The sequence below is a fragment of the Macrobrachium rosenbergii genome, chromosome 21 (genome assembly GCF_040412425.1).
Source record: "Macrobrachium rosenbergii isolate ZJJX-2024 chromosome 21, ASM4041242v1, whole genome shotgun sequence".
Classification (NCBI taxonomy): Eukaryota; Metazoa; Arthropoda; class Malacostraca; order Decapoda; family Palaemonidae; genus Macrobrachium; species Macrobrachium rosenbergii.
Genome location: NC_089761.1, coordinates 70785476 through 70804593, shown reverse-complemented (window position 1 = coordinate 70804593; position 19118 = coordinate 70785476). Strand labels below are relative to the sequence as shown.

Genomic DNA, 19118 nt, shown 5'->3' with positions numbered 1-19118 from the left:
TGATCACTGATGTACAAGTCATCAACTATATTCCAACCTATCTGTCTACTAGATGCACATAGAGTTAGGTCTACCGAGGAAATGTTCCATGTGTTTCTGATTAATACATACTGATTTTGTCATCATTTATACAGCCCATAAAATTTGAATCCATGAATTCTTCTACTTCACTTCCTGCTCTATTCAACTTTGTACATTTATAGTCCCATATAAGGCTGTGGGCATTAAAATCACCTACTGTTAATGTTAAGTAGTTCTTTCAGCTTATCAATATTGTAATTTTTATTAGTGTGACTGTATAAGTTATGTTAAACCATTTTCAATTTTTATTTGTAATTTAATAAAGTAATGTTTACTGGTACTCTGTCATAACAAACTTTGTTCTGTACATAAACTGTATGGCTTTACCTGAATTTCCCTCTTACTCTCCAAATGTAGATGCTCAGGTGTATTTACCTATTTTTTATACTGTTTTGTTGACACTGTAAACATATCACTGGTTCATATTCTTTTATTAATCATTGTATTTCTCCTAGATGTAATCTGGTCTGTAGACCATTTACATTTAATTGTATAACTACTGAAAATATGATGTGGAAGCGGTCGAGTTTTGCTTTCTTTTTTTGCATTATCAACTTGGATTTTTTCTCATAATTTACTCAAAACATTTGTTTTTCTTTGCACAGCCCGACCTCTTAAATCTGGCACTCTGTGGTCCAGAAACTCCCATTAACTAGGAACTTTTTTATTTTTCTGTAAAAGAAAACTCTTGTGCTGGCTTTGTCTGTCCATCTGCACTTTTTCTGTCCGCCCTCATATCTTAAAAACTACTAAGGCTAGAGGGTTGCGAACTGGTATGCTAATTATCCACCCTCCTATCATCAAACATCCCAAATTGTCCTCTAGCCTCAGTAGTTTTTATTTAAAGAAAGTTAGCCATAATTGTGCTTTGGGCAACAATACAGGATAGGCCACCAATGGACCGTGGCTAATACTGTATAGTATTATACCAAGACCACTGAAAGACAGATCTATTTTCGCTGGCCTTGATTATATGCTGTAGCAGCTGTACATAAAACTCACTTGCACTGAAGAAACTCAAGCGCATTTTTTACTTGTTGGAATTACCCACCATTAGTTTGTGAGCAGCTACAAGGGGGACAACACACAGTACAGTTTTTGGATATTTTCAGATTTCAAAACTGAAGCTTGCTCTGTAAATACACAAGCACAGTTCATTTCCAACAAGCACATTCTGTGAAACTCAAAAATATAAAGCATACAAAAGATGCGTAATTTGAATATACCTATACTGCAATGTATCATCTGAGATTGTGCATCATGTGATCTTTAAAATTTCCTCCAAAAAAATTATTTCATCATACAGTATACAGCTTGTATTGTGCAAAATTTATTTACAGTAAATTACACTAGACTAGGCTTTCTATACCTGTCTCAGTTTTGGTAGATACCACTGATAATGCATATTATATCAGAGTTAGCTACTAATAAATGAACCTGGAAGCAAAAGTTCATTAGGTTAAATGCCTATTTTCATACATTAAATCTGGCTTACAACCTTGTGACTTGTCTAGAATTCATTACTATTTCTTATAATTAACAACCACTTACTACTGCATGCAAGACACTGGCATAAATAACAGCAAGAACTGACATAAACAATCAAATCGAGAAACAGCCATTTACAGATGTCAGTTACCTTAACTCACACATTTACTAAGGGTTGCATTAGTCATCTTGTTCAAAATTTACCCAATGATGACTTCCTTATATAAAAAATAAACCTTCATTCATCCTTCACTCAATGGAGAGAAAAGTGTTGAGAAAGTATGACACAAAATTTACGAATATTGCGTAGGCCACCGAACGTTTTGGAAGAGGCAAAAGCAACATCCAATACTGTTGAAATCACACCTTTACTTCATATAATTTACTGCATTTATACATAAAGTAAGTTGCATTTTTACTGTAAACCCAGCTCTGATAATTTACGAAAAACACGAATCTCCGAAATGTGATTCATTCAGCAACTAATGGCTGTGACACTATCAGTAAAATGCAATCAGCTGAAGACTTCAAGAATGTAAACATTACAAGAATGCGAATAGCACCGGACTGCTATGTTCACATATTATTATAATACAATAATATGACAATAATGCATGAACTATAATTGCAAAGTAAAACAAGTGTTATTAAAATTATAATTATTCTTAATATAACTTTATTATCGGACTTTTGCACCAAATGTACATGCAACCCTTTTCATGGGTGTTCAAATCAGTAGTTTCTTTTTTTCTATATTTCATAAAATTTCTTGTTTGTTAAACTATCTTTTGTTATGTTTTTGTTATTACTGCACAATTTAAGGAACCATTCATTACATCCAAATGTGTTACCATGTATATTTTTTGTTTCCTTTGCTCTTGTTGTACCAATTACTGGTGACAGAGTTATCTCTTCTCCCTTGACATAATCATTCTTATCTAAGGTATGGTTCTCTTTTACTTCTTCAGTGTTTTGGATATCTGCTTCCATATCTGCTATTATTTAAGGAGATAAAGGTATATTCTTAGCTTGTTTCTGTTTGTGTTCCCTCTTATCTTCTGTCTTTGGTTTACCTGAGATTTCTCTAATAATAGTTGGTTTCTTCGATTTGTTTGTGTTCTCTCCCAAGGTCTCTCTTTATTCTAATTTCTGGTCCACCACATCTTTCCTCTGTTACTTCTGTAGTAGTAGTATCGTCTTGTGTCTCTATTTGCACGAATATTTCAAAAGCACTTAAAAATTTATTATCCACATTTGCACCTGTTTCTTGATTTTTTTACTGCACTTCCATTGTGTGACATCTTCGTCAGATCCACAATACACACATATGGGTTCATTTGGACAACATTTCTGTGTACAGTATACCCATATTTACAGTACTACGATTCTGACACTGTACAGTAGCGGCTTTAGGACATACTGTATGGTCTTACTTCTCTGTTTTGGCTTAAATATTTATATTTTTTTAGGTAGATCTTGACCTTCAAATTTTATTTTTGTGATTTTTAATATGTTTATTTCTTTGTTTATTTAATATAATGTATACCTCACAATCTTTGGCTCTGGAATATCTCTTTTTAAAAGAGTCAAAAAGCATACTCTTTTTGATTGGTTCATCATTGTTTTCAGGAGCACAATAGTACCTTGGGTGTTACATCATAGTGTCATTTTTTTTATTTTCAAGTTTATATTTTCTATGTTTTTTATAGACAAAGTCTTCAGACTGAGTGTTGTGGCTTCTATATGCCACATCTTTTCTTTTATCTGTCTAAACAACATTTCTGCCGTTGAGTGTCTATTTAATAAAAAGTTTTCCAATCCTAATACTGAAATTTTCTGGTCAGTTTCCAAGGTTAGAAACCTTGACCAACTTCCACTCCCATAGAGGGAGCTGAAGTGAGACAAGGTTGGGTTATGATGATATTTACTTTTTTTGTGAGTTTTTTATTGCAAAGTTTTAATACTACCTTGATTCTGATTAACTGAGCTTTCCTGGGGATGGTCCATTGCCATGTCAAAAGTCATTGGGAGGTTTGAATTGGTTGTCACACAACTAACCAGAGAGGCCCAACAGGGGAAGGAGTAATACTGCTACCCACAGTGGTAACTACTCTGAGATGCTCACCTGGATATACACCATACCTTCAGTGCCTTAGGAGCTGTCAGTCTGTCGAGATTGGATTTTATGTTTGGTCCAAACATAAAAATTCTCCCTCACCCGACCACGGCAGGTACTCTAGTTCTATGGGAGGAGCAGCATGCCACCCAACTTCACCCTCCTTCAAAGTTACAAGTGGTGATTGTCATAATTAAATAGTACCACACAAAGGTCGTTGATGAAAAATGTAGAAGGGAAGGGGAAAATTTATAGGAGAAGAAAAAGTGTTATAGTTCCCAATGTTCCGTTGAATCCACAGCTGAGAGAGTAAGTGTAAAAGAGCATACACTCACTGCAGTGGATCCCTAAGCCCCCCACCTTGTCAAGGAGTTGAGATCAGGGGGAGCATCACCTTCAAAGTCCTGGAGTGAGGAAACTGAAAAACTCATTGAATCCCTCATCAGGTGATGAGGGATAACAAGAAGTTCTGAGCCTTTGTTACAAATGCGTAAGCCAGCAATAATTAAAGAGATTCCCAACCCTCCGAGAGCTGCAGTAGTAAAGACACCATGCAGATTGCCTACTTTCTTTGTCAATGCCAAGACTAACAAGATGACAGACATTCTTGTCTGAAACCTCCTTCAGGAGCAAGATTATGGAACACAAGTGTCATATCCAACTCTTGAGGCCTCAGTTCAAGAGGTGGGCAACAATGCTCAAAGCTCCTTCAGCTGGAACACTGGGAAAGGGCTGGGCAAAAAAAAAAAAAAAAAAAAAAAAAAGAGGAGCCTGTCTCATAAGGTGGTAAAAAATGACCAACAGTAGAGACCCCTCTCATGACACCAATGACAGAAGATGGTCCACTTCAACATACACACACCTGATATGGACTTACAGACTGTACCTATATCTCCCATGCAGCCCCATGACTAAAGCTCCTATCTTGCAAGAACTGACAGAAGTCTCCAGCTGTGATGTGCATGCGACTTCAAGCACTGGTGGTAACTCGGTAAATAGGGCTGATGAAGCAACACAACCCATGGGTATTAGCTCTATCCAAGTAAAGGATCAGCAAACTTGCCTCACACATACCTAGATTTCAGAATTTAGATGGTAGCAGTGCACCATTTGTGCTCATTGTGAAAGGCTATTGTTTATTCTGCATATTCTGGTATGCAGCTGATTTTAACTGATACTTATAATGTATGAATGTGTGTGAATTATATACATTATTCTTATGCATTAAGATGTACTCTTATGTAAGTTTATAATTGTTGTTTTTCATACATTCACATTCAGAGCTTCTTAGGAGGCCAGACTTTCACGTTCCAAGGGATGAAACTCCAGTTTTACCCTGAGACAGCAGCATTTGGGAGTTGGGAGCTTGAGCTCTGACATGGCACAAAAGCAGTCATCCTACAGCAGTTGGGCCACTGGCATCTAAGGACACTTACAGGGGATGATCAGCCTTTATATATTAAAAGTCTGTTTAATTAAGCAATGCTTAAATTTTGGATCCAAACACCAGGGAATCATCAATCCCAGCCTCTCGAACCCAAGAGGTGCTGAAAGACATTATTTACAGAGGTTATGAAGCCTCTGTTCTCATGCATAAATAGCTATAAGCTCTTAATGGATGATGGTGGGTCTAATTTATTCAACTCCTCTCCCCAACTGTAATCATGAACTTAACTATTCTTTTGCAGCTGCATTCTAATTCGAACTCACCTCCCTTGCACATACACTTTCAGTACTATAATCTCTCCCAATTCTTATTTCAGTATTGCCCATCAACAAAATGGTCCATACAATCACCAGCTTACCCTCACTTTGTCCTAAGAACTGCCGATTTAACTTTTGTGACCTACATGAGTTCCCTAGCGGGGCTACATAGCCTCTTTTGCTCCAGTTTGAATTTGGAGTATCCTTCTAGAAGTGCTGCCAGCCATAGGTAGTCACATATGAACTGTATAGCATTTTCATTTAAAAAACAAATTTACATTCCATCATTGATGAAAGCTTATAAGGGGATAATACCTTTAATAAAACTTACTATAAAATAATGATAAATAACACAAGAGAGCACACAAACAGACAGAGACAGACTTCTACACACAGGCTTGAGTGGACAGAGATATGGGAAGATGAGTTAAAAACATGTTCACTTACATTTGCTGAATTACACAGCAAAAATAATTATAGTTCATTACTACCTTTACCGTAGCTTACAATAAAATAATGATATATAGCACCTGAGAGAAGAGAGAGAGAGAGAGAGAGAGAGAAAGAGAGAGAGATTAAAGAATAAGCTTAGCTAGGTTATGTTCCATAATGTCCTTCAGGATTTTCCATTATCTGATAACAGTAACTTCATAACTTTCTAGTGTAATGGGAGTTTTTATTAAAAATTCTTGGCAAGAATTACTTTCATGATTTCACTGGGAAACAGTTTGTTAATCAGACAAATTAGCTATGTAATCACCTGCCCACACATCAATTCTATATGGAGGTTTTACAACAGCAACATACATGAGAGTACACATACACAGAAATATCTTTAACCTGAAGTGACGTCACAACTGGAGTGGAACTTGATCTGCATGCATATAAAATAACAGAAAGTGTATATATAAGTGGTCAGAGATGACATACTGGCAATTCAAAGCATAGTTGCAATGTTTATGTCCATGATGACATACACTTACCTTTAACTCCCACACAGATGCTCCCAGTTCTTTGCAAGAATGTATGTAATCATATGTCTCTTTTACCAACTGGAGGAGAGTTTCACGTTTACCTTCTTTTTTCCACAAACTTAAGACTTCATTCAAAGTTGACCACTCTTTCAAAATAACCCTAGGAGACGAAGAGATAACAAATAAACTATAAAAGAAAATAATTATTAATATATCCAAGGAGACGAAGAGATAACAAATAAACTATAAAAGAAAATAATTATTAATATATAAGATTTGCCAAATGAGCAAGTAATTTGTAATCATGTGCATATACTACAAATTATCACATTTATAAAAATTTTGCATCACAAAGCATATGAAAGCTCTCATTTTAATAATGTAACACCCAACACAGTGAGATGTTTAGAAGAGATATGGATTTATTCTTAAAAGATTATCCTGTTGATGAGGGAGCCCATTACTCATGACATCAAGCATCAGTAACCTTCTTCCTATCTTATTCCCGATTTATTTGCCACTTCCTTGTCTCCCTCTGACTGCAGGTCTAGTGGGGAATCTGTGAAGCTTGCATCACTGCTGGAGGCCAATGCTTATAAGAGAAGCAACCCTCTAGAAGAGTCTTGCCATCCATACCATGAATAAAGAAACTACCAGTAGGTGTTCTAGGAAGTGGCGAACAACATTCTATGACCCTCATATGCGAAAACGGCCACTGGGATCTTTTATACCGATTTGGGCAATGACCTTTGACACATGATTACTTTAAAAATCACAGTACTTGAGCTTATATCCCTTCATGTCCCTTTACAAGGGACATGATGGTGTATTTTCCCTTAACCCTCTCCAATCCAAGGGCTGGTGTAAGCAACCCTTCATCTCTGCCTCTACTAGCTATCAAAAGGCAGCTAGCAGGTTCCCCCCAAAATGATGCATATATTTGTAATTACTGGATTTAGTTTCCCCTAAAATTCACCAATCCATAGTGTTTTCTTTACTTGATAATTATATATCAAGGAGAGCCTATTCCTTTATGTTAATTCTTCATTGCCTTCAAATAATAATATCCAAATCTATCCCCAAAGTCCAGCTTTTCTCAGTTGAGACTAGCACCAGCTTTGTTTCCAGTCACGTTTGTAATGCTGTTCACAAGCCACTACTTAACATTACTTGAATGAAGAGGAAATCTGTGTTTTGTTTAATTTTCTTCCCTAAAGTCCAATATCTCCTTTCCTACCCTCAAAGAGAGTGATGTATTCAGAACATGAAGTGACTAATAATATACCCAGCTGTGTTTGGAAACAATGTAATGAAGAAAAATGTACAATTTCAAAAAGTTTATTATTTGGAAACTTCCTACTGTTAAAGATAGCTACATCTTTCTGCTGGCAGTGCAGTCGGAACTCAAAATTAAAAGATAAAGATCACTTGGCTGGCTCAGATGACTGTCTAGTTCACATGTTTTCCACCAGGTGTGTTCTGAATGTTTTAGTTCTTGTCAGAATTCTTCTTGACAACCCATAAAGTTTTGGAGAGACTGGAAAGGTTCCAATTTAACAGTAGGTAAATATCCAATTAAATCTTATTCTGAAAATTTACATTATTTGGGATGAATCTTAACTATCTGTTAAGGATAGCTGATCACCACACTGAAAGAAGGATGGTGAGTTAGTGCAGCTAGACAAGAATCCACTCTGCCAAGCAAACTGAAAGTTTCTTGCATGAAACCCAAAACCTTCTAACCTGACCTGGGATCCTTTCTGGGCTGTACTCTGCCAGAAATTGGATCGCTCTCAGGAAGTATGGCTCTTTGGCCTAAGACAAGATAAGAGAAACCTTACGGAGAAACCCTCCTCAGCAAAAGCAATGTTAATGAGACCCCTGTGCCTGGGTCTAACAGCCCACCAACAAGTTAAAACTAAATACTTATTGAAACAAAGGTAAGCCCTTCATGTTACCCAACGCTCAAGACCAGGCTTTAAAATTAAGGAGAGAAACTACAATGCTGCTCTTTCATTTGCTTCAATAAAAAACTGTGCTTACTATGACCAACGGACTTCGGTCTCCAATTTCAAATGAAATTTTCAAATCTTTAAGTTATACTACAAACCTGGTCACATGAATCTCTTCTGATTCCTTCTTAGTGAGATATATAAAATAATGTCCCATACTCATCAATTTCATTAAACTAATATCTCAAATATGATTTTTGTAACTTTAAAACTATACGCCATAATCATGTAATCTCCAATGCTATAATGATACCAATTATTATTAATTAGTAAAATAATCTATACTATAGTACTGCTTAATATAGACTATACAGGAGGCGCTTTAATTTTGATCTGTTTTGAGAGTTCTAGCAGCCTACAGAAAATCAGCACACTGACTGAGAGTAGCCACGGTGTTATCTCTAAACAGGCTGAGTTAGGTAGTTGTCATAATGTACTGCAATGGACCACCGCTATGTCACGGTTCAGCATTCGCGGCTTCAGTTAGTTGCGAATTTTTCTGTAAAACATAAATCCTAATACATCATGGAAAATTCACTAATTCACGGATTTTTTCAAAGAGCAATATTCGTTAACGACTGTATTTTCAGGTTATTTTTGTGACTAAATATATTTTTCATGATAAAAAATGATTACTAATTTTAAAATATTAATATCAATGTAAACATAGCAAAATATCAATAAAATGTATTTGTTTTTCTCAAAAAGTAAAATCCCCCAAAATCACAAAATAGCTGTTTCCTGATTCGTGTTTACCGATGTAAACATACCTCGGTTCACCCTCCCCCCCTCAGCAATGTACATATGCGTTAATGAAATATGAACTACTATATCACAAACATAAAAATAGCAAAACTAAAACTCCCAGAAGTTCACGATGCATACAAATTACTGCAAGCATATGTACGTACATTACAATGACTTACTCATTTTCAAATATTGATATTAATGTAAACACAGCAAAATATCAATAAAATGTCATTTCACTTACAGAACTCATTGATGCAGTATTTTTATACTGATCTATTATTTTAATATCATGTATAAAAAAAAATTGATTGTCCTGACATTTGTAATGTTTATGTTCTCAGAATCAACTGACTGAGCCTGCTACCGAAAGAATTAGGAAAATAATTTTTTAATTGCTATACGAAAGAAATGTATTAATGGAATTATTATTTCTAGTTTTGTACATAAAAGTAAAATGGATATACAAAGATAAACTAACATACTTTATGTTAAAGTAAAATGCCTAAAAATCACAAAACAGCTGATTCTTGATTTGTTTTACCCATGTAAACATACCTCAGTTTACCTCTCTCTCTCTCTCTCTTTCTCAGTACCATACATACCCTTTCATGAAATATGAATTACTGTATGATAAAGATAAAAATACGAAACTGAAACTGCAAGAAGTTTGCAACGCAGACGAGCGAGTGGATGCTGACGTGTGTACGTTACAATTTTTTTTTGCTTTACTTGATTTACTGTTCCATTTTTATTACAAGTTTAGTTGATTTTATAATAGAATCAAGTAAACCCGTAATCAAAATGTTAATCATACGTAGAATTTCTACATATGAGTAACACGCACAACAGTACACAAGAGAATATTTTATCACTGTAGATTGCATTTATAACTTGGTGTTTTTCAATGCATATTTAAATATTTAGGTACAGTACTTAACTCTACTTGTGATTTCCCAATGTTTCCCCTATCTAATGTACAAAGAAAACCAGACTGCTTGAATACTGTATGAGAGAAAGTGGCTGTGACTGAATATAGGGGGAACTTGATTAGTTTTCACACGTAGCTGTAAGCCACATATTTTTAAGGGTAGTGTTGTAAGGTAACTTTGAAATGATATTAGTGTTTTAGGATGACAGTTTAAAGTATATTTGGTGTAGATGATAGTTTAAGGTATATTTGGTGTCTGAACTATTAAAACAGGCAGTTATAAGCATTTTAATTTGAGGTTTATTTGGTGTTTGAACTATTAAATAGGCAGTTATAAGCATTTTTGTTTAAAGTATGTTTGGTGTTTGAACTAATAAAATAGGCAGTTGGAAGCATTTTTAGAGGGAGTACCAACTTATCGTGGATTTCAGCTTATCGTAGATGGTTGTAGTCCCAAACCCCACAAATACCGGGGGTCTACTGTACCTTAGTATATTATTACTGCTTTATTGAATATTATCCAATAATCCTGGCCTTTAACAGGATGCCATGGGCACACACTTGTGACAAGTTAGTCTACTTCCCCGTGATGCATTTGCTGCTTATTCCATGAAATATAGCGGCTATCATCTTAAAAAATTTTAATGTTTTTGTTTCTTTTCTCACAAAACCACCACTATTAAGCAAGATCCACAAGTTACCTACTCAGCGCTGAACACTGCAATCCACTTTTAGTTTTCTGTAAAAGAAAACTATTGTCCCGGCTTTGTCTGTCTGTCTGCACTTTTTCTGTCTGCCCCCAGGTCTTTAAAACTACTGAGGCTAGGGGGCTGCAAATTCGTGTGTTGATCATCCACTCTCCAGTCATCAAACATACCAAATTAAAGTCACCTAGCCTCAGTAGTTATTTTATTTAAGGTCAAAGTTAGCCATAATCATGCGTCTGGCAACAATTTAGGACAGGCCACCATGGCCAGCTGAGAGTTTCATGGGCTGTGATTCATACAGCATTATACCGACACCACCGAAAGATAGATCTATTTTCAGTGGCCTTGATTATGCATTGTAGCAGCTGTACAGAAAACCTGATTGCGCTGAAGAAAATTCAGCACATTTTTTACTTGTTTACTTGTGGGCCTAGCACATACCATCTGCCATGAACACAGCCCTTAAGAGGAATAAAGATGAATTTAGTGTGGTCACCAGACATATGCAAAATATAAGAGATGCTCCAAGTAGTGACTCTAAATGACGAAAAGGTTCGATTTAGACTAGCTCTTAAGAGATCAAGGTTTCAGTAGATGCACAGGCACAGGTGGAGGGGAATACAGTAATCTCTTAATTATATGGATTCACCTTATCCAGACCTTGGCATTATCCAGAAACAACCAGACCCCAGGGACCAAAGAGATAGAGATTAGAGATGAAATATCAACAGTGGTAAAACATTCTATTGTGTACTGCTATATTGTGATAACCATACTTGGAGTCAACTAGACTTGTAATAAAAACGGTACAGTAAATCAAGCAAAGCAAAAAAAAAAAAAAAAGGTAACACATACGCACATATGCATCGCTCATCTGATGGAGTCGTGAACTTCTTAAGAGTTTGTTTCATGTTTTTATGTTTATGATACAGTAATTCATATTTCATTAAAGGATATGTACATACTTAGAGAGAGAGAGAGAGAGAGAGAGAGAGAGAGAGAACTGACGTATGTTTACAATGGTAAACAAACGAATCAGAAAACAGCTGTTTTGCAATTTTGAGGGATTTTGCTCTAACATAAAGTATGTTAGTTTACCTTTGTGACCGTTTTACATTTATGTACAAAAATAAAAATATTAATTTCATTAATACATTTGTTTCTTTTAGCAACTAAATAATAATTTTCATAATTCTTTCAGTAGTAGGCTCAATCAGGTGATTCTGAGAACGTAATCATTACAAATGGCGGGTTGATCTTTTTTTTTATACATAATACAATGATATCAATATAATAAGACAGTATCATATCAATATAATAACACAGTTTAAATGAATTATGTAAGTAAAATAACAGTTCCATTACCATTACCTTGATCTTAAATACAGCTGTAATAGCCTGTTTGACTTTTGCAAATGGATACTAAGAGTATTGGCCTAAGTCTATACAGTTCACACATAGCCTAAAAACTTTTATTTTGTGTATGGTAATACTAAAACTTTTATTTTGTGTATGGTAATACTATATGGTTACAACTGATAAGGAAGTTCAATCAGTCAATCAATCATTTCCTATGGCACCCACGGGGATGCATAGGGCCTCGATGAACTCACGCCTCCACATTCTGTCCTGGGTTAACTCCTCAAGATCTCCCCAACACTCTTCTCCTGCATCCAGCCTCATTGTCCTTAACCACGTCTCCTTTGGCCTACCTTTACCTCTTCTACCAAGGGCAACCCACGCCAGTGTATCTCGTACTAATCCCTGTCTTCTACACACATGGCCTTGCCATTTACAGCGTGAGAATCTAACATACTCATCGACTGGTTGCACCCCCGTTACTTCTCTAATTCTGTTATTTGTTATCCTATCCCTCCAATTAATTCCTAATATTCTTCTGAGTGCCTTATTTTCAAATGCTAAGAATTTATTCATTCAAAGTCACTGTACTGTGCCATGACTCATGCCCATAAATCAAAATACTCCTAACCATTACCTTATAAATTTTGATTTTGTTATGCACAGAAAAATTGCTATTATTCCAAGTATTTTTACGCATTCCCATTGCCTGATGAGCCTTTTTTAATCTTTCCATAAATTCTGTGCTCAGAGAACCATCCTTATCTAAATAAGTACCTAAATATTTAAACTTATCCACTTCCTTTACAACCAAACCTTCATTTAGACAATCCGTTCACTTTCCATACTCCTATTCATGATTTCAGTTTTTCCACTATTAACAACCAAACCAACCTTTCGACCTTCACCCACTGGATAATCCAACACACTCTGCATATTTTCTGGTCCCTCATAGATCAAAACCATATCATCGGCATAATCCAAGTCAAGTGGTCTCACATTTTCTCCCCAGAGTATACCTGCATCCTTTTCTCTCTTAACCCTTCTCATAACGTAATCCATGACCAATACAAACAACAGAGGAGACAGAATGCCACCCTGAATCACACCAGACTTGACTTCAAAATAGATCACTCAAACACCCATCAACCATCACTTTACAAGATGTGCCCTCATGTATGTTCATGATAACTGTCACAAAGTTTTCTGGTATTCCATAATGCCTCATGATTTTCCCATGGTCCTGCTCGAAATATTATCAAAGGCCATTTCAAAATCAACAAAACAAAGACTCAACAGTTTTCATTTCATTTGCTTGCTGCATTAAATGCCTAACTATGAAGATCTGATCACTGCAACTCCGTCTCTTTCTAAAACCAGCCTGTTCATCCCTCAGAATACCATCAACCACTGGCTCCAACCTATTCAACATTACTCTAAGGAAGTTGCTGTATAAAAATACATTAAAGGTCATAAAACCATGGTAGGCTGTTGGTAAACAGACAGGCTACCTGCTTACTGAATTGTATCATTTACTTGGGAGAGAACAATTAGGAGTTGCATTTTTTTCAGTGTATTTACGCCGTATATTTTGTAACAAATATGGGGAAAAAAAAGGTAGATAATTGCCTTTTGCATAAGTTTTTCAGTTTAAAGGGTGATGTTGTTGTTTATAAGCATGCTGAGTGTTTACAGCTATGTGGTATTGACAAGAGTAGGTAATGAAGGGTACTAAGTTGAACTTGATCACCCCTTGATTTCTTACTCGCCATTGTTCAGATTTCGGCATTATCTGACAGACACTTGGCTCTATTAATCCAGATAACTGATGGATTACTTATGTGTGTATACATACATACATACACACACATATATATATATATATATATATATATATATATATATATATATATATATATATATATATATATATATATATATAATGTATAGCTGAAATCCACAAATACTTAGACCCCTTAAAAACACTTATAACTGCCTATTTTGATAGTTTAAACAAAAAAAAAGAAAAACCTCTAAACATCCTTATACCTGAGTATTTTAATAGATTTATCACAAAAAGTGCATTTAGTCATGAAAATAATACGAAAATACAATATTTAGTGAATATTTCTCAGTGAAAAATACCACGAAGGGGGAATTTTCCATGAATAATGGGTAGATAAGTTCCACAGAGAAATCTGCGAATATGTGAGTCCGCAAATAGTGAGACCACGAATACGGGGTGGGTGTGTGTTTATATGTGTGTGTGTGTGTATGTGTGTATATATATATATATATATATATATATATATATATATATATATATATATATATATATATATATATATATATATATATATATATATAGAGAGAGAGAGAGAGAAATTTTTTTATTAAAGTCAATGGCATTGTTCTCCAATACTATCTTTTTATCAAGACTGCATCAAACTCCTGTGTACTTCATTTTCTCTTCAGGCAAGCTTATCAGGAATAGGGAAAAATTATTCAAGATTCTTTCCAATTGCTTTTTATTTTTCTAGCTGATGCACAGTGTCCCCACCTCTTGGCGGTGTCTTCAGGATTGAATTAAAAATTGACATTCAGGGTTTTTTATTACTGCATGCACACGTTTGAATGCCTACGGAACACCAGGAATGTCCGTGCTGCTGCCCAGCTGCCAGTGAGAGAACGAGACCCGCCAACCGATGGAAGTACAGTACCCAATGACATCATGTTTATATATATGTGTATATATTTTTTTGAATAAAGGATTGTGAACCTTTGTAATTATATATATATATATATATATATATATATATATATATATATATATATATATATATATATATATATATATATATATATATATATATATATATATATATATATATATCAACAGGTTAGGTGAAGGATCATTCCATTATTCCTTTTCAGGTACTTTATTGATGCTGCAACGTTTCAGGACTAAAGTCCCATTTTCAAGCTATAAAAATAGAAGTTAAAAGTTAAAATAAAAACTAGGGCTAAAATTAAGTAAAAAAAAAAAAAAAAATTTATACATATATACAAATAATATAAAAGTAAAAGTACAAAGGATAGGGAGGAGTAAGTACCATAAGGTGCTGGAAGGCACAGACCGAGTGACTATTCGGGCGGGTTCAGCTTCGACTTAAACTCACGAGAGATACAGAGGTGTTGAGGAAGACTGGGTGTTTAACTGTGGAACTAGTTGTTTAATAAAAGTGTTTCCAAGATTGCTAAATATTGTTTGTTAGGAGTTTGGCCTATAATTTTAAAATCTTTGTAGTTTATGTCATATTTGCATTTCTTTGCATGTTTCATTACACATGAAAATTCAGGATTAGTCAATTTGACGCCTGTTCGATAGCTAACGCCTCGGTGAGAGTCCAATCTCACTTTGAGTAACCTCCGTGTGGAGCCGGCGTACTTCCCAAGATTACATCTAGGCAATTAAATAAATATCGACTCCTGAGGTCATTAGTGGATCCAGTTTCTCCTTATGTTTAAACAGAGATCTAATACTCATTGGGTTGCAGGGTATTAGCTTTAATTCAATGGCAGGTAAAAATTTTTCTCGACTAACAACTTCAATTCACGATAGAAATTTAGGTCATGAATAAATGGGACAATTGCATATAATCGTAATTTTGGTACTGTAGTTATTTTAATTTTAGGATGGAAGATATTGTTTAAAAATTTGCTGAGGTGTTTATCAAAAGTTTGGATGGAAAGCAGTTGTCAGTGAAATATTGGTGGAGATAAGTTATTTCACTGTGAAAAAGATTCCAATTAGGCGTTATGTTAAAGCCCTATGAAAGAGCGTAGACATGGAGTTTAGTTTAAAATTATAAAAGCAGTTACTATAAAAATTTGAGCCCAGGCCGGTAAAAGTTTTCTTTCTAAAACTGTGGTGTTAAAATGATCATTATGTTTAAAAACTGTTACATCTAAAAATGGCAGCTTATTTTCATTTTCATATTCAATAGTAAAATTAATATTAGGATGTACTTTATTGGCATAATCAAGAAATTTGTCAGCTTGATCTTTATCTCTGAACAGCAAAAGGTATCATCCACGTACCTACTATAAAATAAGGGATGGTAGGCCAAAGGACAATTGTCAGTATGCGCTCCTCCAGGGAGCACATAAAAATGTTTGCAAAGGTGGGACCCAAAGGGGGATCCCATCGCCATACCATCAACCTGAATGTAGGCTTCACCGTTAAAAACAAAGGCTGTGTCCTGCACAGCTGAGCTCGAGCAATTTTCTAAAATCCATGAGGTTAAAATTATTAAAAGTGGCATCTGGGTCAGTAAAAATACGGCTAACAATAATGTCAATGGTTTCTTCTACCGGTACATTAGTAAAGAGACTCCACATCCATGCTAACCATAAATAAGTCTGAATCCTGGGTAAAATTTTTCTTTAAAATGTTCTGAATTCTTACAGCTATAGTTATTCAGTAGTAAAAGGAGCTAGGAGAGGTACCAGAAATTTAGCAATTTTATAATTAGAAGTAGCATAAGAGGTGAGGATGGGCCTCATTGGTATACCTTCTTTATGAATTTTAGGTAGCCCATACATCACTCCATATGAGGCACCTGTACTATATAATGAAGTATAAGTAGTTTCACTAATGATATTATAATCTTTAAGATATTTCAAAAAACGGTTAATTCGGTCTTCTATCTTAAAGATAGCAGAGTACTGAGGTTCTCCTGTCATTTTGAATTTAGATTCGTCCCCTAGGATATTTTCCATCTTTTGTATATATTCATATTTATTTAGTATTACAGTACCTTTTCCCTTGTCGGGTTGTGTTATTGTTAGGTCTTTTCGTTTCCCAAGTTCTTTAACCCTTCGTTAGTACCCTCACTGCTTGAAACACTGTTAGTACCCTGGGGTATTTGAACACCCCAATCTTAAATTTCATGTCCTGTTCCTTATCATTACATGATGTTCATTATGTTTCTTTGTGAGTTTTTATAGTTACCAATAAGTAAGAAAATCTACATTTGCTGATACTGAAGAATACTTTTGTATCAGATCAGGCCAGTCCCATAAAATAGTTAAATTTCGACTTGCGTCATACCTTTACAGGGATAAGGAAATGAAAATATATATTAAACATATTTTATTTTTTCATATCAACAAAGGCAATATCAATTAACAGTTATTAATACATATGAACTTGTATAAAAGAGCAGAAGAGTGAAAAATAACAGAATTGTTCTTATATTGAGTTGCACGTAAAAATTATAGTCAATGTATACATAGATTATTTTAGTCTGATTCATCTCCTGATTGGTCCCCTTCATGCTGTGCAACTAACAGACAACTTGCTGTGATCATTGCAGACATGTTTACCACAACTTGTACACAATGTTTTGACTTTACGGTCACGTGACCTGTCACAAAATGCGCATCTTTTGCGCTTCGTAACATTGGCGTCTCCGTGGTTGCAGCAGTTTCTGCACCTTTTGGCAACAATCTTCCAATTCCTGTTCTAAGGTCCTTTTTAGACGTATGTTCTGCATTCTCCTCTTCAAATTATCCTCAATGAGTTGCATACTTATGCTCTTGATGAAAAATCTTCGTTTTAGTTTGTTCTCAGGCTTGTGACTGTATAAAACATATGCATTTATTGTTGAAACATTCAGCAGACAGTAAAAACAGTCAAAGGCCAACGTCTGCTGTTTCTTGAGGTGTCATACTCTCCAGCCATTTGATCAACCATATCTACTCCACCTTTGGTAGCATTGTAGAAGGTGATAATATCTGGCTTCTTATCATCACCAGAGGTTGGATCGATTTTATCATCAAGATGCATACTACTGAGGAGAACAACATTTTTTTTTTTAGTATCCGGGACATATGAAACAAGAGTAATCTTATTTGAAAACCCAAACATGCTGCTACGCCTACCCCTCTTCTTCACATCTAAGAATTCTAAAGGAATCTCGCGTTTATTCTTTCTAAGAGTTCCAACTGCAGTCAACTTATCTTCATCAAGTAATTTTCTTATAAGTGGGTAAGTGGTATACCAGTTGTCAAATGTAACATTTCGCCCTGATCCAGAGATTTCAGAGATAAGTCTTGTAACTACACTAATTGATGAGTTATCTACCTTGAATGGGCCATCAGGTTGTTTGCCAGCATATATTTCCATTTTACAAACATAGTAAGTTTTAGCATCAGCCAATGCCTGTATTTTTTATTCCATATTTAGCTGGTTTATTTGGGATGTATTGTCTAAATGGACATTTTCCTCGGAAAGCTATAAGCATCTCGTCAATGGTTACAAACGCTGATGGAGTATAGTTCTTCAGACAGTTTTCAACAAATATACTAAAAAGTTCTCTTATTGGGGCTAGTTTATCAAATTCCCTTCTAGCAAGTCGTGTTGCTTTATCATCGAATCGCAAACAACATAAAAGAAAACGGAAACGATGCAGTGACATTGTCAATCTAAATATCTCAACACCAGTGCCATCGGGATTCCATAGATCATCAAGGTTCATTCTGTTGCTATGATATATTCCTGCTAAGAGAACTAAACCAAGAAATGCTTTCATTTCCGTTATATCACTGTCTCTTGCTTTAGTTGATTGCTTATAATTCAGCCTTTTTTCTTGAATAACAATATTAGTCTTCTGAACCAATAGATCAATTATTTCTGGAGATATGAAGAGTCCCCAAAAATCAATAGGTGTCTTCGCATTCAGTGCTAGTCCTTTTGGTCCTGGTCTCTCGGATAATATTATGAGGCTGAGTGCGAGATGCTGTTTTGGGTACCTTTTTTTGCCACCATGTATTCTTATCTTTCCAAGCCATCCACCACATCTTGGCACTTTCTTGGGGTTCATCTTGTAGATCATCAGAATCAGTTTCATGGCAATCAAAATCAGAAACAACTTCATCCTCTTCCACTAAATCTGATTCCCTTCACTGTCATCATCAGGTTCACTTGGATTATCA

The 19118-nt window shown here is 35.2% G+C and overlaps 1 protein-coding gene across 1 annotated transcript in view; it reads right to left on the bottom strand.

Moving 5' to 3' along the window:
* The window catches only part of LOC136849552 (general transcription factor 3C polypeptide 1), a 1135756-nt gene that overhangs the window by 293584 nt on the left and 823054 nt on the right, over nt 1-19118 (bottom strand). Inside the window, 1 exon segment of the mRNA XM_067122889.1 lies at nt 6373-6523. Within this exon segment, the coding sequence (XP_066978990.1) occupies nt 6373-6523 (151 nt within the window).